At 45.5% G+C, this 21,987-nt stretch overlaps 1 protein-coding gene across 1 annotated transcript in view; it reads left to right on the forward strand.

Annotated features, from left to right (window-relative positions):
* The window catches only part of ITPK1 (inositol-tetrakisphosphate 1-kinase), a 131,871-nt gene that overhangs the window by 102,927 nt on the left and 6,957 nt on the right, over positions 1-21,987 (forward strand). Inside the window, exons 5-9 of the mRNA XM_026046477.1 lie at positions 8,611-8,709; positions 9,795-9,835; positions 14,610-14,775; positions 16,934-17,001; positions 18,480-18,642. Of these exons, the coding sequence (XP_025902262.1) occupies positions 8,611-8,709; positions 9,795-9,835; positions 14,610-14,775; positions 16,934-17,001; positions 18,480-18,642 (537 nt within the window). The remainder of the gene's footprint in view (positions 1-8,610; positions 8,710-9,794; positions 9,836-14,609; positions 14,776-16,933; positions 17,002-18,479; positions 18,643-21,987) is intronic.

The following is a 21,987-nucleotide window of genomic DNA, read 5'->3' on the forward strand; positions in this document are numbered from 1 at the left end:
CAGCCCTGCTCTGTGGTGCAGTGTCAGCACTTTCGGTCTCTCGTAGTGCAGCATTGCACTGCTGTGTACTGCAGAGCTGCGTTTAGCCTCTTGCAGCGTGGCGTTTGCTCGCGTTTGTGTGCGCTGGTGAAGCAGAAAGGCTGAGGTGGTTACGGCGCCAGTGCTGCGGCGGGCCGAGGTGCGAGGGGAAGCGCCGCTGCCGGGGCCTCCCTCTGTGCAGCGCCGGCTGCCGCGGCTGCTGCCCCAATGCACGGGCTGAACCTGGGCCCGGCCGGGGCCACCAGCCGTGGTGCCCCCTGCCCTGAGCACCCCCTGCCCTCGAGAGGGTTTTATCACGTTATTCCCCGCTCCTTGTGGGCTGCTGCTTTGTCCCTGGCCTGGCAGGTGTCGATTGAAAGTTGTTTGCTGAAACCACAGCCTACGCATTCTGTAGTCTCCCCCAGGAATAGCTCCCAAAGCTTATTAAACTGATCTGGTTAAGGGCCATTAACTCTCCTAGATCAGAGCTATAAGAAGCTTTTGTTGAGTTTCTCCTCTTTTGGGTGCTCTAATGTCTGTAAATGAACTCCAGCATGGACAAGAAGATGCCTCTCATGTCTCCCATTGTCCCTTGCTGTGAATGCACACACAAATGGTGACACTGGAGCTCCTCCTTGTTTTTCTGATTAGACAGCGTGCTTTGTGTAAGACATTGAGAGTCTGACTCTCCAGCCAACAGCAAGGAACTCAGTTAAGTCAGTGGGGTTAGCCGTGGGTGAGGAATTCAGCCGGAGGCCTCCAAGGCTCCCCTTGGATGCGGGCTATGGCTGTCACCCACGGGGTGAAGCAAACTGCTCCTTTGCTGGGAGGTCAGGTTTCTCCGGGGCCGCTGTGGTTATGGGGAGCCTTGTCTGCCCATGCACACAGGAGCCCCGGTGCTAATGCGTTTCTTTGAAATTCCCACACTGTGACATGTAGCAGTGTTATTTGCGCTGTGTTTGTGCTGTATTCCGGTGCTCCCTGGCCGCTTGCAAGTTGAGCGTGTTCCTAAGGGGAGCGCAGGCGCCGTTTGTTGCTCTCATTCCTTCCGTGTGTCCCCCACCTGCAGCTGTGTGGCCTGCAGATGGGAGGCACCAGCTTGGAAATTGTCCTGACCTCCTCTAAGTAGTTTCCAGCTCTGGGATCAGGCAGAGGAAGCATGAAATAAAACACATCAAACCGTTTCTGCTGTGTTTCTGAGGAAGTAGATGCGTTCAGGCAGCAGCTTTTGGAGCTGATGCTTGGTTGTAATTCTGCCTACTGAAGTAGGCCCCACTGATAAGCTGAGCTCTGACCTGAGAGACCTGCTGCTTCAGAGGCCTGAATCTGACCATTGACTCTGTATCCAGCAGGCAGGTAAATATGCGAAACAGCAGCTATAAGGTACTGTCTAGAGGCAATGGATTTAGGCATTCTGAACCTCTATTCTGACCCTTTTGTTTGCATTTTAATAATATAGCACACTGAAGAAGCAGATTTAGTATTGCCTTTCTTCTGGAAATGTCTTTGGAGTTTCACTTATATCATCTCTTTTAATTCCACTGTGGTAAGTGGGGACATTATTGGGGTAAATGCAAAGAAAAGCTTCTTTGAGCTTGCCAAATAAACTTTTCCATTTCTTCCTTGATGAAACAAATGTCTTTTATTCTTCTTATAATGCTCTATCTGTAAACTGGAAGCATTCCAAACCTGTAAAATGTTTCCCCAAATTTTGGTACAAATTCATTGCTGCAAAGAATCTTTCTTACAGTTTCAACAGAAGCATTTCTAGCAGCATTTCTCCAGCCTTCTTCTCTACTCGTGAGACAATTTTACCTAAGGTCACTTTTTAAACAGAGTCTGAAAAGCAACTAGAAGTTTACTTCCTTTTTGTGTAGAGCACCCACTCCCTTTCAGTGTATGTCGAAATGTCTCCTTAGGGCTCTTTGCATGTGTTGCCACTGAGAACCAGGAAAACCTAACAGTCTGGATGGAGAATAATATCCATCCTAATAGAGGACAAAGTAGAAGTTGTTAATGTTCCGCGCTGTGGATGTGCCTGATCAACTGCAGGAAACAGGCCTTTACCAACACTGCCAGAACACCTCGCATCATGTCCTGTGAGCATTTGGGGGCAGCATGCATTGTCCTGTAGAGCTGCCAGGCTCTTGTGCTCGCAAGGTGGCGGGTCCCCCTTGTCATCCTCTGAAAAAACAGGTTACTTGATGACTACCATGCACCTCCCAGCCTCTCCTGGGATGCGGCTCCCGAAGGAGAGGATCTTTCCCAGGCCGTGCCAGGTTTCGGCGGGCCGGCTCTGTCTGGCTGTGTCCCCACACGTGTTTCGCCCCGGCCTGCTCGAGCTCGGGGCATTTACAACCATTTTATAGAAGCACGGCCGGTCCCCGCGGAGCCACAAAGCTGAACGCGCCGCCACGAAACCAGCCTCGACGGGCACGTGCCAAGGGATGAGGTGGGTTCCTCTCTTGGGAATTAGGAAGGAGCGCTCTCTGTTTACTGAGGTAAAAAGGAGCAAGAGGAAAGTCTAGATCTACAGGATAGCAGAGGGTGGGAGGATAGACCACGGTTTTATAAAATGGTTGTCCCTGGGTAATTGTAGAGCTCAGCAGGGGAGGCGGAGGGAAGAACGTCTAGCAGGTTGGGCTCACTTTGACATTGTCCTTTATTTCTTCTTTAGCTTTTATCATCTCTAAGCTAAATTTGTCGTGTTCAGAAACCATAACTATCAGCCACTGCACCAAAACGGCCCATTCCTGAGAGCTTTTATAACAATTTCTTCTGTACATTCCATTGTGTGATTTTATTGCTCACTGCACAGAAGTTTTAAAATAATCAATTTATTAGGAATAGTCTGTTGCTTTTGCAGATGCTCCTTTTAATACATATATTTAATGCACACTACCTGACGTTTAAAGCTGTGTTAAGTTTGGATGTCCTCAAAGCTGAGTAAGCTCTGCCCTCTTGTGTCTTTGGAATTTGCGATCAAACGCATCCCAGATGCTGCAGCCTTATCATAAGAATTGGGTTATTTTCCCTCTACAGGCTTAAGATTAAGAGGCAAGCACATGGGTATTCAGACAAGGGTTAATTTTTAAGTTTCAATATCAGCATCTGTTTGCACAAAATCTGTTCTACCAGCATTCCACACACGTATACATTTCTGAGGGGAAGAGAAAGCAGCTGGAGAATATTTTTAATGCAGTTCAGAAGTGCTAATAAGTTTGACCAAAAACTCTACAAATGTTTATTTTTATGCAGCTTCAATGGAAAATAAAGAGCTAGAGAAAGCAGTGAGGACAGGCTCTTGCAAACTGCAGAGCCTGGGGCTGCCATGACCGCAAGTCAAGTCAGCTGAGCTTGGCTGACTCCTTGACTTGCCGACTTCTGACTATAGCAGAAGTGACAGCCCAAAGCTCTGATAAGTTCACAATGATTAAAGAGATTTTGAAAGGCAAAAAGAAACAATTATGTAGTGATTTAAATTAAGATACCTTCAAGATAAAGTTCAGCTGTATGCTAAAAAAAGAATCTGCCAACTTCTGTATTTGGTTAGTTGCTCTTTGGGTTGAAAGTGAACTTAGGAGCCAGGGGTGAGCTGCAAGTTCAGATTTCCTTCCCTTGCTGTATTAGGGAAAAAAAGCTGCTGCGCTGTCCGTGCAGCCTCTTTATCCACCCAGAGCAGACTGGCGGAAGCTTGCAGGGAAGCAAAGTTTACTGAAAAACTCCGTTTGTTTTTAAAGAGGCTTAGGGGGTTCCAAATCACAGAGCCAACTGTTCTATTAGCGAGGGGCTTTTCTCAACAAAGTAGGAAGTTTAGAGTTTGATATGATCTGCTCTCAGTCTTTCCTGATGGCTAAAGACTTAACATTTGCTCTGTGAGCCTTTTGATGGTGGCTGACCTGAGCCAGTCCTGATTTTGGTGTGGATGTTTTTCTGCTTAACTTCCTGGGTCTTTACAGCAGAGGCCAGCACTTTTCAGGAGCTGCTTTACTATTCTTCATACAGCATTATGCAATACAAAGGTATTATGTACCCTATTTCATCAGAAACCACCCTGGTGGCCCTTCCAACAACAGGCTGCTCAACATCTCTTGTTTAAGCAAGCCCAAAGCACTAAGATTTCCCAAACTTCCAGATGTCAGAAAACCTTTTCCTCAGCCAACACTTAGTCTACATTTTTTTCCCTTCACATCCTGTTGCTCTGGGGGTATCGCTGAATTTCATCCAGAATGATTGGTGCTCCTTGGCACCAAACCCCTGGCTGTGAATACTCTTTTCACCTCCCCGTTGTTGTTCATGTGTGTTAGTCATCCCATAGACTGCTCTTTACCACTTTTGTGTTCTACTTTCATAGTAATGTTGTTGCTCCATGGGAATGGGGCAACTCTTTGGAAAGCCAACCCCAGAGCAAAGCAAACCAGAGCTGACTGCCCCAGAACTGCATGGAGGGAGGCGACTGCTGCCCATCGTTCCAGCTGTTACCCCTGAGCTGTTGTCAGGGCTTCCCTTTCATCTGCAGAGACCTCCTGTTCCCCTGGGGCTGGAGTGGACATGATCCCTCCCAGCTGTGACCTCCATGGAGAAGAGCCTGGAGGAACAGAGCGTAGGTGGCAAGAGAAGAGCAGAAATGGCAGTTAAAAAGAAAAGGGAGGCAACAATAGAGAGGAAATGGGAATGAGAGAGGGAGGCAAAGAATGAAAGAAGGAAGGAGAAAAGGGCCTCACTTTTGGAGCAGAAAATCTTGATGAAAAGTGAGTAGAATTTGAAGAAAATATAGAAAGTAGATACTACAAAATGTGTGCCAAGGCAATAGAAAATAAGGACAAAGATGGGAAGGAATAGGGGAAAGCAGCAGCAGCATTTTGACTCTAGAATTAATGCTGTGTTGTTTCTAACAACAAAAACACCACGGATACTTTTGATGCTTGTCTGAAGTGAGCACTGAACCCTCTGCTAGTCTGAGTAGTCTTTCCTTGTGGCTGTTAAGCAGACACTTCTGGATTTGATGTGGCCCACCTGGAACTGTGGCCTTGTTTTCAAAGGCAGCTATAGATAGACTATCAGGTACTTAAAAAAGAAAGAAATATCACTGTCAGCCTTATTCTGCATAAAAATAGGACTTAAAAATACTGTCTCTATCTTACATCGCAGCATTCCTTTGATATATAGAGAGGTCTGTCCTGCTGCTGTCTTGGGTTCAATAAAAACTGGAGGAATATAAAGTTAATGATTATTGTGTTTAACCTGGGTTAAACTTACTATATTTTCTTGAATTAGCCATGCAGATTTGTAACAGACAAAAAAGACTGGATTGCCATTCCTCTGTAGTCAGTACATCAAAGCTTTCAAAAATTTGCCTTTTCTTTTATTAAAAAATACATGGAAAGTGTAATCTTTGTAGTAAGAAGATAGGAAGCTGCAGAAAGGTCCATTTTTGATGGCTTTCCTTAGAGTTCACTTCAGTTGTGATTCGTAGGTGATGGTAGTTACCACTGGTAATTTGTGAGGGCAGAGCTCAGAACAGGTAGTCATTCTGATAGTAACCAAAGACGTGCTCGGATATGGTCAGAGCTGGCACAGGTTTCTTCCCAGTGAAAGACTGCCTCTCCTCTCCCAGCCCCTTTTCAGCAAAAGGTCTGGTTTCTTTTTCAAATTTTCCTATGTTTGCAGGTAAAATGGAAAAATGCCAAAATTTCAGAGTGAAAAGGTATGAGGACTTCCAAAAGCAAAGCCAGATTTCTGCAAACACAGCATTCAGAAATATTTCTTCTGTAAAGCAGGTTTGATAACTCAATATGTACCTGGTAGGAGGGAGGAAGTATCTAAATTTTGCTGTCAGATCCCGAGTAGAGAGTAGAGAAATTGTATATGTAGAATCTCTTGAGGACTAAGGGCACTTGTGTGCAGGCGAAGATGGAAGATAAGAGAGAAGATTTTGAAGCAGAGCTCCCAGCTGAGTCCCAGTGGTGTGAAAGTGGCAGTACCTCCTCCCTGGGAGGGATCTGGATTGCATTTTCTGTGTGCTGACCCACAAGCAGTTGCTTCTCTTAGTGGTGCACGTCAGGTGGCTCTTTGGGAGGCTACAGCCACGGTGGCTTTGTCCTTCAGGTCTCACACTGCTTTTAGAGGAGTATTTAGCCATCACTGGGTCTCTGCAATGCAAGAGCCTGTTTTTAGATTTGAGGGTTAGACTCTAGTGTGAATGCAAAGAGTCAGCAGTGGGGCCAGCTACTGTCTCCCAGTCTCACCCATGGGTGACCAGCTGTTTGTTGTAGGGCTTGTGAGGGATGGTTTCCAGGGGTGACTGGTCACTGCAGGTTTGAGAGGGAATAGTGACAACAGCAACTGACAGTGACAACTGGCACCTGAGCGAGCTCAGTCCATGTCCATGTCCATGTCCGAGGAGGTAAGATATGCAGAGCCAGCTGCCCTTCTGATAGAGGAGCTTAGTGATAGGAAATCTTCCGAGGGTATTTGTAGCCCTTGGAAGAAAGAAAGGGTCATCACTGACAGATGGAGAGTTTCTTTAACTCACAGCTGCCTTTAGAAATGCAGTGTGTGCAATTAAACCACTCGGAGCAGAGGCTTTCTAGCTACAGACCGTACTGCGGTCTTGGGTTGGGTGAGGGTTGTTTGGTCCTCAGGTCTGGCTGGGAGTGAGAAGTTTGGTTTCGAGACGTGAGCGGGCTGGAGTTGCCCTCCTAATGGGGAAAAGGCCGTTGCCGTGCAGTCCAACTCAACAGGAGGACTTCGAGATGCTAAGAATCCCTTCTCATAATTTTTGTTGATGCAGGTGGTCTTTTCTAAGTACAAAGTCAAAGAAATTACTGCTTGCCCCTTTCTTCATCTCCCCATCCACGTGTCATATGGTTGGCAGGAACACTGAAACCTCCCCGGCTCCAGTTCCTGCGTGCATGGGGAAGAAGCGGAGGGAAGTGCGATGGAGCCATATGTCCTCCTGCATTTGCACTCTGAAGACAAAGTTATTTGTGAGCCTTGAGCATAAGGGTGGGAGAGCTGCCAAGCCAAAGTTGTTCCCAAGTATCTGTAAACTAAATCTGATTCCTTAAATTAATCCAACTAAGGAACTTTTGCTCTGGCAAAGACGTGTAAATATTACAGTACCTGTCACTTTTGATGCTGCTTTCTGTTTTCATAGCGGCGAGCTGAGAACTTTGAAGTTTGAGATGTTTTGTTTCGCTTTTTAGAGGTTGACCTCAAAGTATCAATCTTTCTGCTCCTTTTGGTATGCAAGAAAATAGTCTTTTCTCTTTGCAGAAAACTTTTTTTAGCAGCAGCTTTGTTTAATGGCCAGAGCTCTCACACAGTGTCAGAGCGTTCAAGGGTACATTGAGATACACATACCAAGATGTGGAGCGTGTTGCCTCTCTGTTGTCTTCAGTGCCTCGGTTTTCCCTTCTCCGTGACAGAACAAGGCATAAATATGTATTTGAAAGGGAAAAGCATTTGCTCAAAAGTGGTTTCTGGATGTTCAGCTCTCTGAATATATAGATAATCGTGCTGGGGTTTTAGTTTACACGTGACTTCACAGTTGTGCACAACACAGCCTGTGCTCTCTGGAATAATAATGAGTGAAAATAACAGTCATTTTGGTATTTATTTATGTATTTTCAAGGTAAGTTGCTGATTCATACAAACATGTGACTTGAGTTTTGCTAGGCAATGCGATGGCCTCTACTGTTTGTGCTAATTCCCCGTTGCTCCATGGAGGAACATGGCACAGAATTTCCTATAGGTGATCTTTGGCTTAAGCTGTTCTAAACTGCAGTTCTCTCCTGCACGGCTAACTTGGGTAATAACTCAATTTTTATTCAAAATGTAACCTGCTTGTAGCTAGAACTCTATGGAGCACTGCAAAGTCAATGCTCAAGGGGAGGTTTACTGGATGGTTGCTCTTATCTGAGTGGTTTGCTTCATTTGCCTTTTCCATGTCTTTTCCAGAACATCAACCACTCCGTTTACCAGGGTCCCTGTGTTTTTAACCAAAGTCCCTAGAGTCTTGCCAGGGTCTCTCCCTGGAAGGCAGTGCTGTGACTCTGGCTTTGCCAGACCAAAGGAGCACTGTGTTTGTGACAGACAGCAGGGCATGGATCAAGGGACATCCCACTGGATCCTGGGATGTACTGCCTGTCTGGCATCTCGGCTAACCTAAATTCACACTGGAATCTGCCACCTGACGGGCTGCTCTAATGGTAGTTTTGTGAGATTATTTATTCCAGTCGCACTTGCTAACTGTACAGGTTAACTCCATGCTCTTGAAAATGCTGCTTAAAGGCAAAATATTAAAGGTTAAGATTCCAGTTGCTTTTTACCTCCCTGGCTAAGTTTTGAGCAGTTACACATTCATAAGTAGGTGTTATGACTACCTGCGAAAAATTGTTTTTTTATATTGTCTTTCCATTTTGAAGTATCTGAAAATTAGACTTTTCATCTGTGAAACCCAGATTCCCAGAGCTTTAATATCAAAGTAAAGCTGACCGCCTAGAAGCAGTTACTCTGGAAAGAGCTGTAATGGTGCAGCTGAGAAGCTAAACTCCTCATCTCCATTTGAGCCTTTTTTTTGTCTCATAGATGAGAGAATCTGTTCACCACCCTTCATGGAGCTGACAAGTGCCTGTGGAGAAGATACTTTGCAGCTAATAGAGAAGAATGGACTGGCATTCCCATTCAGTACGTAAATGGACTTTCTTTGCAGCTTCTAGTACTTCCTGAATATTCTACACACACTGCCAGAAACGTGGTAGCCAACATTGTAGGACTGGATGTTTCATGGCTCATGTGTACAGGAGGTTAGAACCTTCCTGAGGCAAATGACTTGAAGCAATCTGCTGGGAGCATGGAGCAAAATTTCTCTGTATCAGCTTTTATTTAGTCTTCATTTAGCCTTGGTGTTTGTCACTTTAAACACCCTGCTACAATAAACATGATTTCCTGGGAAATGCTAGTAATTCTAACAAAGTTAGCCTCTTGCCATGAACTGGTGCAAGAAGTTTCTCCTGCCATTCGTTGCATTCGTTGTTTTTCTTGAGAAAATTGTTCTCTTGCTGACAGCTCCCTTTCTTCATCACCCTTCACCTTTCCCTGATCCAGGTTCCAAGTATTGTGGATAGAAGTAAGAGAGTAAAAATGACCATAGGCACCAGGCTTCAAGTGCCCAGCCTTGAGCAGCTCTGTGAGCTGTTGGTCCACAATGCGGAGAAGGAAACAGAACTGTTGGGCTGTTTCTACTTTCTTCTCCTCCTCTATGGTTATCTCTGAAAAAATATGTCTTAGTCTGGTCCACCCTTTTTGGTTGCTTGTCCATGGCTAAGACCAAGGAGGAGGAGAAGTGGTTGGTTCCTGCCGTGTCTCAGTTCCGTTGCTTTCAGGAGGACAGTAGTGCTTGGTGGTACCTGCAGCAGCGCCCCAGCCTCAGGGGAAATCACAGGCTTGTGCAAAAGCCCTCAGGCTCCGGCAGGCCTGAGGCAGAGGGCACTATGGTGCTGAGGTGGACCTGCTTGCTGGTGCTTTGCACCTCTGTCCAGTCCTACTAAGGACCTTAGCTACAGGAAGCAGTTGAGAAGGTAGAGCTTGGAGTAAGCCAGATTTTGCAGGGAACGAGGACGCTGTTCAAGCAGAGACTGTCAGCGCTTTCTGGTGTGGTCACCCCTCGGTGTGGTGAACCCCCAGGTCTCACGTGTCGGAAGGAGCAGGTGTGTAAGGATTTTGTGCAGCCTTTTTCACTAATGTGGTGTTTTCTGTTTTCCTTTATCCAGTTTGTAAAACCAGAGTGGCCCACGGAACCAACTCTCACGAGGTGAGTTAAGGAGGTTTTGCAGCATTATTCTCCAGCCCCCCATGGTGGTTTGGTTGGTGCTTTATAGTCCTCTTCATTTTCCCTCCTTCTCCCTTGAGTTTAATAATATCATTATTTTCTTCAGGTTTATCTGAAATTAAGTTAAATACAACTTTAACCTCTTTAATTGGTCTGCTTCTATTAGTTCTGTTTTTCTTGTTTCTAGCAGTATGTAGTCTCCAGTCCTGCTCTATCTTCAAGGCATCTGCTGCTTCTGCCTCTCCTTTGGAGGGAGGTCACATTAAGTGCTATTTGTACCCACCATGCTTCTCTTCCAAACATTTATCTGGTGCTCGTGCTAAATGTTTTTGTGCTGCAGATGAAGCAGAAAGATGAACAAAGGCAGGCTGGCCTCTCACAGACCTCTCCTTGAGGGAAAGGGAATAGCAAATAAAGACAACATTTCCAAGCATGTTCAGTTGTAATAACATGATACAGCTATGGGAAAAGAAAACAGGGCTGCTAAAATTATCTGCTTTGCCTCATCCCAATTGCAAATAAAATGGTTTTGTCTTCCTGAACAGAGTGTGCTCCAGAGCTTAGCTGCCTCTAAATTTAGTCAAGAGGAGCCAAGTCCTGTTTTAATTCTTCTCCACTTGTGCTTCCTGCCTCCGTGCTTACCACATCTCAGTTTTAAGAACCCAGTCCTCACTGCTGTCTGTAATATTGCCTGCCTTCCTTTGGTAGCAAGGCAGTAATCCTTCCAGGTTTCCCAGCTGCTCCTGAAATATGCAGTATGTTGCTGCAGCGTCTCTGAGGAATGAAACCCTGAAGGAGAATGCAAGCCTAAAGGAGCAGAATGCCTGCAGCTAGAATTTGGAGTCACCAACAGATAATTTTTTTCGTATAGGCTTTGGCTTGGATCATTTTCAAGGCATTGCACACAGTCCTGTTAATGTTTGTGGGAGTAGCCACTCTGTTATTATTGCTCTCAGTCACCAGGACACTTGGGACTGGGTTGCTACTGAGTGTAACTGCCCAGTGCGGGGGCAGTTCAGCTTGGACTCGCGTTTCCATAACGAGCCTTTCTTTGCACTTCATTTATGCAGCACAGGCATTCCTAAGCCTCCTGCCAGAATCCCATTTTCTGAACAAGATTTAGATTGAATACACTTGTGGGCTGCACTTTGTCATGGAATTTCATGACTAGAGTCCAGCGTGTCCCCCTAGGAAAAAAAAAATCTTGTCTGATAATTTACACACTTTTGTAGTAGAGTCGCTTTAGAGTTACTCTGTTCTCAGGAATGATTTTAAGGTGTATTTAAGGTCAGAGATGAACTATTCTGTAGCTTCAATTTTATGGCCAGTAAAGCAAGGGAAGTACAGAATAAATATTCTGCTTACCAGACAGTGTGTTTGAAAGATAGGGTATAGGACTAGAGCAACAACAGCAACAAAATCTCTTGCCTGTTTTATTAATGACTCCTTCTGTGTCTTTGGCAAATTGTTTAATTTTCTATAGAGAGATTCCCCACTGCGGAGCTGGCATTGAAACTAATCCAACCTGACCAGAAATTGGCTTTACTTTCTAAGATTCAAAACATTTAGACACTGGCTAACAGGGACAGTTAAAAGTTCAGACATGATTTGGGGTTAGATGCCAACCAGTGCTGACAGAATCTGCATTATCCTGTGTAAGCACAAGTTAGTTAAGCCGAGGTGCTGTGGGTTTTTCTGCAGGGTCCTGCAGCCCTGGAGGTCACATCTGCCCCCTCAGCACTTGAACCCCACTTTGCCAACACCATTTATTGTAGCCTTGAACAAAGATGATGCCTACAAGTGCCTACAAGTAGATTAGAACTTGATAGACCTTCTGGTAAAACTGCTGTGGAATGTGCTGTCATCCATAAGCTCAGGAAACGCATCCAGAATAATTCTTTTTCTAAATATATTGAGCAGAGAGGAATGAAAAGCAAGAGTCTGAGATAAAAGACACTTTTTTTTTTTCAGGCTGAATTCCTTAAGGATGTTGTCGTTAGAAATTCCTGGTGCCAAATGTTATATTTTGCCTTCAAAAAAACCTTGCATCTATAATGAGGAATGCCATTTGGAAATTATGATATAAAATACTGTTCCCATGTTCCTGCCAGACACAGCGGGTCCGTGCTAGATGGCAGAGAGCGAGTGCACCCTGCAAGCAAATTCCTGGAGCTCTATTCATGCATGCTAAAATCCATGAGACATCACAGGGAAGCTGTACAACATAATACCATGGGAATTATAGGGGTTATGTCCACGGGGTTGTCAGGGCAGAGCTTTGCAGACGAGAGGTTTCTCATGGTTCCCAGTAGCCTGGGTCAGTTTTATACAGAAAAGATAAAGCCTCTGGGTTTCCACGCTGATAGAACAGGATGATAAGTACCTGCTCTTCTTATGAAGGAGTGGTTTGTAAGGATTCATTAACAAATGCTTGCAAAGAGGACCTGAGGGATAAGAGCAAAGTGTTGTTTGCTGGTATGATATTATAGATAGTATAAAACCAACAGTCTGCCCTGGAGGAGGAAGAGAATAGTGGTTCCTGCCACCACTGAGAGACAAATGAGGTCTGATGTTGTTGCTGTGAATCATCTTGATGGATGATTCTGCTGGCTACAGTAGGTCTCTTGTACAGGTTATTACCACTCACAAATTCAGTCTGTGCTGACAAATAGATAGCATCTGGTATAATGGAGACAGAGTAAGAATATCAGCTGCGGTAGACACTGACTGCACGCATTGACTTGAACTCAGAAAATGTTGATTTACTGAGTCATTGGGCATGCATGCAGGCAATTATGTGATCTAATGTGGTCTGCCAGGTAAAGAGAAGAACAGAGTAATAGGTAGAGACAAAAATGTGCTCAAACTTCTAACTATAAATCTGTACTCCCTTTATTATTTACCATGGCTGTGGTTTTGCCATAAATACAAAAAGAAAAGTTACCCTAAAGAATGACATAACTTTTTATACTTACTATTTTTACTACAGGAACAAACTAAGATATTACTAAGAGTTCAGCTGTAGCTCCTCAGTGTCTCAATGCACCATCCATCAACTGTGTAGCATGCCAAGTGGATAAGTTCCTTTTTTAAAATCCTCCCAGTGGCCCCGATTTCAGTAGGACGCAGCTGATATCAGAAGGTATGAAACCTGACAGGAAGCAGTTCAGATAGCAGTAAAATTCTTCTGCATCGTGCTGAGGCAGGAATCTAGATAATTTTTTTTTCTGTATGTTGCTGTGGTGTCCCGTGCAGTGGGACCCACAAGAATTCTCTTAATCCCTCTGGACTGGCTTTTGTCCTAAGCAAAAACTTAGGCTCAAGGAGGCTAAGCAAAAAAAAACCTAACAGGGTTAAGGAACAGGTTGTGTTTCAGAACATGGGAGCCTTTCTGGCAGGTGTTGTGCATGCTGTGCTGCATGGTGAGAGCTGGGTAAGGGACACATTAAATGGAGAGTTACCCGTTTTCTGAGCAGGTGCTCTGTGGGGAAAGATACTGTAACCAGTGTGCCCCTACCTATAGGAGGGAGATGAGAAAGCTTAGCTCTGGCAGGAAGAAAATGAGATATTCACTGTGGCAAGTTCTCTGGCCTTGGATGGTCCTTACCCAAGGTGACTGGCCACCAAAATACCCTTCTGTCCCTGTGGGTAACAAGGCATAGGATCACTGAAATAATGGAGAGACATCAGCCTGCAGGTAACAACCACATAGCTTTTTCAGGGCTTTGAGGCTGGAGAACAAATGTGAGTTTTCTTCTTAGTACTTTTAAGGAGTATAAAGTGATTTCATCGGCCCATACCATTGTGGTGCTTGCAGCCAGTTGTGCCCGGGAGCCAGGGCAGCATTTGTGCTGCAGCAGCAGAGCTCCAAGGCACCGTGTTCTGCATAGCTAAATGTGCCTGCAAGGATGATGTGCTAGTGATTCACCCCGCGAGCAACGTGACACGTGCTGAGATACACTGGCTTGTCCAAGTGCTTGTCTGCACCGACCAGCAGCGCTTCCATGCTGTGTGAGGCAGCTCTTGTTCACCACTAAGGCCCTATAAATGATTTCCTTTCTGGCATACACTTTTCCAGTCCCTTCAAGGGGACTATACGTTTCGAATAAGACCAAAAGAAAGAAGAAAACGAGCCAAGGATAACACTAGCCCAGCGTTTTCTAGCAGTGAGCACTGCTACGCTTCAAAAAAGAGTTCTCTGCTGATGAGAGTGAAGCCTTGTAGCTTAGGACATTATAACTGGGCTCAGCCGAACCACTGAAAGGACAGCTGCAGGAAAGAACTTACACTGTTGGTCAATTCAAACAGATCTGTTCTTCATCCTCCTGTTGTCCTCATGCTTTATGTTATACAAATTTTGCCTACTCTGTTTGTCAAATGGTCTGCTCTCTTGTTTTTCTTGGTAAAATCTGCAATTGTGGTAGCTCCCTAACTTAAAGTAGTAAGTGAAATTGCAACAGCTAAAGAGAAAATACTGACACAAGTGGTTTTGATTGGAAGTAAAAGCTACGCTGCCAGTGGTGTTCAGAGGGTTCAAAAGATGATGAAATTGGCTTAGCTGCTCAGCAGAAATTTGCAATTGGATTTGGAGAATATATACATATATATATATGTGTGTGTGTATGTGTGTATATATATTCATCATGCCCCTTATATATATATTCGTATATATTCATTCATGCCCCTTACTGCTGGTGAGGCGGTTGATAAATACGAAATAAGTGACAGACTTGGGCCAAACTTTGTGTGTTTTCAGATGGCAATCATCTTCAACCAGGAGGGCCTGAAGGCTGTCCGCCCGCCCTGCGTCATTCAGAGCTTCATCAATCACAACGCTGTGCTGTACAAAGTGTTCGTGGTCGGGGAATCCTACACAGTGGTGAAGAGGCCATCCTTGAAGAACTTCTCTGCTGGCATCTCAGGTACGTTGTGCCCGATTAGAAGGAGATGTGAGTTCTTGGAGCCCTGCCTGCAAACAGCCCAAATGAAAAATAGCTTTGGAAAGGCGGCCGAAGGAAAGGCATCTGGTTTTTCCATACTGTGTTTCCTCTTCTGTATTATTTCATTAGGAAGGGAGATACCTCATCTGCTCTGGAATATATGTGAATGACATTCATATAGTAAATATTTATACAACAGTAACCTGAGTATTACCTATTAGAAAGAATGTTTTATGTCATTTGGAATGAGAGAAAGATAGAGATTCTGGAGTTTCACAGTAAGTTCATATGTCATTTGTTCCGGAGTTTGTTTATGAATGTGCTTTGGAGAGAATTTCCTGGATTTCATGATTTTGAAACTTCCTTTCCTTATTTTTACCTTGATTATGTGTGTGTTTAAATTAAAGAGGACTTATACTCTCTCCTACATGAGTTTATTTAAGGCTCAGTGTTTAAAACCTCGATGGTTGTCCTTTGGTTGAGGGTATCAACTGTGTTGGAGGAAGGAGGAACAGACTTGCTGGTAAGGACAGTGATCCTCCTGTATGCTACCAGGTGCTTGAAAGGCTCATGTAAGAGTGCTAAAATTTCCTTTATGGAAGAAGTGCAATTTCCCATTGAAGAGGCGGCTGCCAGAAGCAAGGCAGTAGGGCCTGGATGTGGGAACGATGTGTTTAGCAGCAAGCAGCAGTGCCAGCAGGTCCCTTCTGGGCCCAGGAGCAGCCCTGCTGCCTTGCACTGGGTGCCTGCAAGCTGAACAGCTACTCCGGGCTCCTCCTCCGGGATCCTCCGGATCCAGCGCCTACTGGAGGGAAAGTATCAAATTAAAGGAAATAAATGAATAAAGCAAGTGGAAGTTTCTTGGCATTTTTTTCTTAGTGTTTTCTGTGCTCACCATTGGGTTCTGCACATCCTTCTATGCCTTGTTAGTTTATGTAGGGCTCAGTAGGATCCTGATAAAAGTCCTTGTCTGTAGATATATCTGCCTGTTAGTCTAGATTCATTTACTTTTAGATATGCTGCATGTCTCTGTCCTGATCAAATTAAGTAGGCGTGAATCTATTTTTGTGTAAAATATTATGACAGTCTGCACTCTTACTGGAAGCGAAGGTTTTAAGGCATCTTTCTAAAAATGCCTTCACTAATGACTCATGAGACAGCACGAGGCTGAAGAGTTGTCTGGAAAGCCCCGTGGAAATGAGGTTTGTGGGCAGGTGCCGGTGACTGCCGGGCTCCTTTGCCCTTATCAGCTGCCTGCTATCAGCTCGAGGGGGGGCTGTGCAGCCGGCGGTGCTTGGAGCAGCTCCGGAGAGGAGTTCCCAGGAGTTCCGGGAGCTGCGTGCTCCCTGTGCGGGGCCTGGGAGGCTGCAGGGTGGGCCTGGGTTTGCTTGCCAGCAGCTGCACGGCCTTGCTGCACGCAGCGCCGTGCCTGCGCTCAGGTGGCTCCGTGAAGGAGGGCGCTGAGGTGGAGCTGCAGCGACCCTGGAGCCGCCTGCACACGGAGAGCTTTGTCCAGGGGCTCCCGTTGGGCTCTGTGTGGGCACTGCTCTTGGCCTGAGAAGCCGAGAGAAGATGCAGGGGTGGATTCCTCCCAGCTGGCAGAGCCTCAGAGCAGGCAGGGAGGAGGCACCTGGTGCCATTCTCTGCACGGCTTCCGCTGCAGAGCATCAGTGGTTTCTGTCACCTCAGGCACCTCCTGCGGCACCTGCCTGCTCTGGTGCCCCTCAAGGAAGATCAGGTCCAGAACATCAAGTGTCTTGCCTTCCTGTGCAGTGAATGTGCCCTCCTTAGGGTCGCAGGGATCTCACTTCAGGCTGGGTGCTGTTGAGCCTGTGACCCGTGTTCCCATTTGAGCTGTTGTTTTGAGCGTAGCAAATGAGAAATCTCTTACTGAGATGGGCCTTGTTTGGCTGAAGGAAACCCGGCGTGTTTGTGTTAATCCTGTACAGTTCTAGGGGCCCACAGGCCCTGGGTGCCCGGGCAGTGTTTTCCTGCCGTAGGTGCAGGCGCCGGGTGGATGCAGGGAGACCATCCCTTATTGATCAGCAGCAGATTCCCTGGGCGGCAGTGCCACCTACCGTTCCCTGCGCTAGAGCCTAAACCCAGCGCAAAGTCACTTACAGCCTTCTTTTAATTTCAGACAGAGAATCTATATTTTTCAACAGCCACAACGTTTCGAAGCCGGAATCATCGTCTGTGCTAACAGCGGTAAGTAGCCTGGTCCCTGCTGCTCTAGCCTGGCTGGAAACCTGTATCTAGTCCTTTCTTATCGCAGCGTTAGTAGCCAGCGACCCTCCTTCACAAGTTGTGTGCTTCTGTGTTGCAGGCTGAGGTCTGTTTGGTACAAGGAAGCAGCTTGCCTGGGTGTCCCTCGGGTTTTCCTTACCGAGCTCCGGTGAGGAAGCAGTGCTGCAGCAGGCCTGTCTGCTGCTCGCCAGGCTAAACTGCCCACAGTTAATCTAGGCAAAGGGAATAAGAAGATTCTGAATACAAATATCTGGCCTTTTCCTGTCCAGGGAGCTTAATAAGCATAAATCATCCTTCTAGGACTCAGTTCTGTGAGGAAAGACACATGGTGAAAATTCGAGCAGAGAAATTGTACTGGGACATGCAGGCAGTCTGGAGCTGCCGTCTCCAGGTCCTTCCGAGTCCACTGCCTCAAGCACGTCACTGTTTAATGCGTGCGTTGCCAGTCCTTTTAATAGGCTTTGTGCATGTCATTCCTAACAAGTTCTCAGACCTACAGCTGCTCTGAAAGTCACTTTACAGGACTGGGTCCTTCAAATCTCTGAGTCTGCAGATTCTTTTCTGTTTCATACACTCTATTTGGGAGTCGCTTCCTAGCCAGAAATGGCTACGAATAGCCAGAACTTATGAATAGCCAGAAATGCATAACTTAGAATTATGCATGACAAGGATGTGCCTGCTAAATTTTAAAGTTATTATTGTTCTAGTCATAAATCCCTTTGTGGCTAAATTTATTAAACTTATGGAGAGCATATCCTCTTGTCATTTATTGCTCTCATATGCAAGCAAAACCCATGCACATTTCTGCAAGCACCACAGTATCCTTCTGCCATATAACCTATTACTTAAGTAGTGAGAAAATTGACATTTTCAAGCAACCTGAGTCATTTGTAGTACTAAAATTTACAGGATCATTCATACGTCTAAACCCGCATTAAAAACTATCCTGTTTGAATTAGGCTCTGCCTCAAGATATCAGTCAGTTATATTACATAGTTTAGATTAATTAAATGGAGAACTCTATGTTATCAGTCCTTTGACACAGACGCTAATCTACATTGAAATAACAGAATGATAACCAGAGTATTTGCAGTGCAGGGCTAAGCACACTAGCTTTGTTTGACTTCTTTTTAAGGTATGGATGTAGTATTTTAAATAGCGAGTCTGATTCTTTGTTCAGTCCTACACTGACGTGTCTCTCCAAGGTACTGCACTGATATAAAACAGAAAAAAACTTTGTGCTTTAGAGTGGATGAACTTCTGATAAATATAGGATTCCAAATTACAAAAGAAGTTTCTCTTTGTTTCTTTCTCTGTTTCATTCCACCAGTTCTCTGCAATAAGATTGGGTGGATATCCAATTGGAAACCTCTGAAAATTAATCTTTTCACTAAGAACAGTTTTCAAGTCCCTTAGTAATGTGTCTTTTTCCACTATAGCTTGATAAAATCGAAGGAGTGTTTGAGCGGCCCAATGATGACGTGATCCGGGAAATCTCCAAGGCGCTGCGGCAAGCTCTGGGAGTTTCCCTCTTTGGAATTGATATCATCATTAACAATCAGACTGGGCAGCACGCGGTCATTGATATAAATGCATTCCCAGGTGAGAAAGCCCTTCCACGCAGGCAGTGTGGAAGCCACGGTCCATGTGCTTAGAGTGAAGCTTTACGGATGGTGTCTCATTGCAGTAGACAGCAGTAGACAAGATTGTCCTGAGATCAGACACTGATCTAGAAGGGCAGGACATTGAGCTATTAAATTTGCTACTGAAATATCAGTTCTTAGGAGGTAATGGCCAAAGCTGAATGGCCAGCTCTAATGTAGTCTCATGTAGGCCCTGGTCTGCCCTGCAGGCAGGATGCCCAGAGCAATAGCATGGGACCTCATAGTGGGGCCTGACCTCTCTAGGTCTGTGTCTTACTCTAAAGATGAAGAAAGGAACAAAAAAATTCTATTTTTGGAGAGCCTCTAAGAGGACTTTTGTTCAGACTGTGCAGTTAAAGGTACTGAGGGGGAAGAAGCAGCAAACTGTTCCCTTGAAAATCTCTTCCTTTGCAAATTGATTTTTCGTGAAATGACATTTTATGTATGACATCAAAAAGATGGGTCTGAGGAAGATGTTGAAATTGCAGGTGTGCAGGACTTGCTATAGGGTGTTAAATAGCCTTGCAAGCTGCCAAAAGGGGACAGTGGAATAAACCAATAAATTAGATCTTGAAAACAGGTAAATTTGTCCCACACTTTGTTAGTAAAAATGATGTCTTAGAAACAACTAAAAAAGGTTTTTGACTACTGGAGTTGCTAAAAAGGAACAGTAAGTATGTATAATGGGAGATAATAATACTATGACTTTCATATTAAATTCAGTTGTCTGGTACAGGAAAATAATATAACCTCATCTGAAGTGATTGCTGTGTTGTATGCTTTTTATTTCCTCCTCAAGAATCATCTGTCATTACCTGAATGGTGGTGTTTGTTTTCAGCAATGCACACAAACTGTTACAAACCGAGTTTAACCTTGACATTAGAGCTTCTGAATTTTCACTATTACTGAGGGTTTAGAGAGAGAGAGAGAAATCTTGTCTTGAGCATTTGGTCTTCTTAATAATTCAGTCTCAGTTCTCAGTCACACAACAAGCCTGTTGTGTCTCGCCCATCTATCTCTACAGCTTAGGGCTTTCTTTTAAAATTCCAACCTTGCTATTCTATTTATTTTGGGTCACTTTGCAGCTTGAGTCTACCATATGGTGTTGTTGCAATCCACAAATTCATGAAAACAGTCTTTCGATAGGAGCAGCAAAACAAACAATCTAAATTAGGTGTGAGATGGAATAAGATCAGTTTTATGAACGGAATTGTATTTCAAACAGCTGGATATTGAAGTCAATGGTGCAAAACATCCCTTTGCAGTCCAGCATTTTGCATTCCTGTTTGTATCTGGGTTTTGTTTGTTTGTTTGTTCAAGTATTGTTTTAGATTTGATGCTTTTTGCACAGCCTGAACTGAAGTTCACATGCTGAACTTCCCCAGTTAGAAAGTCCACACTGGATGATAGCTAGGGGCAAATTAGCTATTTAAAGAGAAGAAATGTCTCCTTGTTGTGACAGAAACTCGTGGAATTGCCTTCAGCATTGTGCTCTGCTCTGCTTCCATCCCAAGGCAAAAGTTTGGGGATTTTGATATAGACCCCGAAGTAGGATATTTCAGTCTTGCACTGCAACTGATCTTTGAATAGAGGTTGAATTAACAGCATGTTTTTGTCCTTTTGAGATACTCGGGAGCAGGAGGAAGCTTCTTGTGCCTCACACAGGGTTTTTTAGTGGTGAACATGTGGGTAATGAAGGTAGCCACTGATCTTATAACTGTGGGGGCTGTGTTGAAGACTAGTTGGGGAAGGTCCACGAGATAGCAGCAAGGACCAGACAGTTGAAAGGGAGAAGGCTGGGGGAGACCAAAGTGTCTCATCAATCTGTAAAATGCAGCCAACTGAGAGAGGAGAGCTGCCCTCGAGGGCTGCTGAGGTCAGACAAGAAGCGTTGGGTTGAAATACAGCAGAGGTGCCAGTTTGCCTAAAGGCTGAGCAGCTTCAAGGACTGTCTTTCTGATCAAAGCCTGCAGCTTCCTAATGAGAGGGGGATGTGCAGCCCTACCAAAGCGAGGCACTACATCTCACTGTTCCTGGTTTCCTGATTCCAGGAAGGAGCTTTTCCTCCCTCCTGTTCCTCAAGTCGTCCTGTCCAGCAAAGATTGCAGCAGGGCCACATAAGAGCCGAGACACAGCTTGAGGACCTGGCACGTTATCTGTGCAGCACTGCCTGGCAGGGAGGGAGAGGAAGAGGTGCTTCGGGGAGCATTCGCAGCCTCTCTCACAGAGCCCAGGCTGCTGCGCCAAGCCAGGCCTGGCCAAAGGCCCGAGGAAGTAGCCAAGTTCTTCTCAGTGGTGGCCAGTGACAGGACAAGGGACAATGGGTGCAAGTTGCAACACAGGCAGTTCCATCTCCATGTGAGGAGGAACTTCACTGTGGGGGTGTCAGAACCCTGGCACAGGCTGCCCAGGGAGGCTGTGGAGTCTCCTTCTCTGGAGATCTTCCAAACCCGCCTGGATGCCACCCTGTGCCCCGTGCTCTGGGTGTCCCTGCTGGAGCAGGGGGTAGGATTGAATGTTCTCTAGAGGTCCCTTCTAACCTCAACCATTCTGTGATTCTGTGCTGCTCACCTTCGTGCCGAGCGGGCCCGGCGCTCATTCGGAGCCGCCCCTTCCTCCCGCTGTGGCTGTCCTCTCAGGACGCAGCTGACACTGGAGTCCGGAGCACACGTGTCTGCAGGAGGCTGTCATTTGCCACCTGCTCTGTTTAGCACCAGCGATGCCTCAAAGAGATTTTAAAGATGAATGCCTAAAAGGCCTATTGTGTCTCCTGTTCTAAAGGGAACTGCCTATATTTAGTGATGGTTACGTGCCGCAGTGTTGAACAGTAGGCACAGTCACATAGTGTGGGGCTTATGTTTGACCTCAGGTAACTGGGGAATAAAAAGGGCTCCATTTTGGCAGTACTGGGTACATTTCCTTCCTACCTGTGAGCACTCGGAGGACACTGACGATAATTTTCTTTATATCCAAGTTCAGACCTCATGTAGACTGGGTGTCTGCGGGGTATCAGTGGGCTGTGCCGGGGCAGCAGCTGCTGTAGCATGATTCCTGCAACTGCTGCTTTGAGCCATGCAAAATTTATACTCTCTCAGTGCCCCTGTGTGTAACATAAAGCCCAATTCCACTGCCAGTCGTTTCTGAAGGTGTAATTTAATTTGCCCTTCTTGATTTCCTTGTGGTCACAGCACAGTGACATCCCACAGTTACCTTTTGAGAGATGTGCAGGAGCAGCCAGTGAAGAGAGTCCAGCAATACTGGAGTTTGCAGCCTCCCCCAGCACCCTGGGGCTCGAGTTGAGAC

The sequence above is a fragment of the Nothoprocta perdicaria genome, unplaced genomic scaffold (genome assembly GCF_003342845.1).
Source record: "Nothoprocta perdicaria isolate Ctin4 unplaced genomic scaffold, notPer1 scaffold_108, whole genome shotgun sequence".
Lineage (NCBI taxonomy): Eukaryota > Metazoa > Chordata > Aves > Tinamiformes > Tinamidae > Nothoprocta > Nothoprocta perdicaria.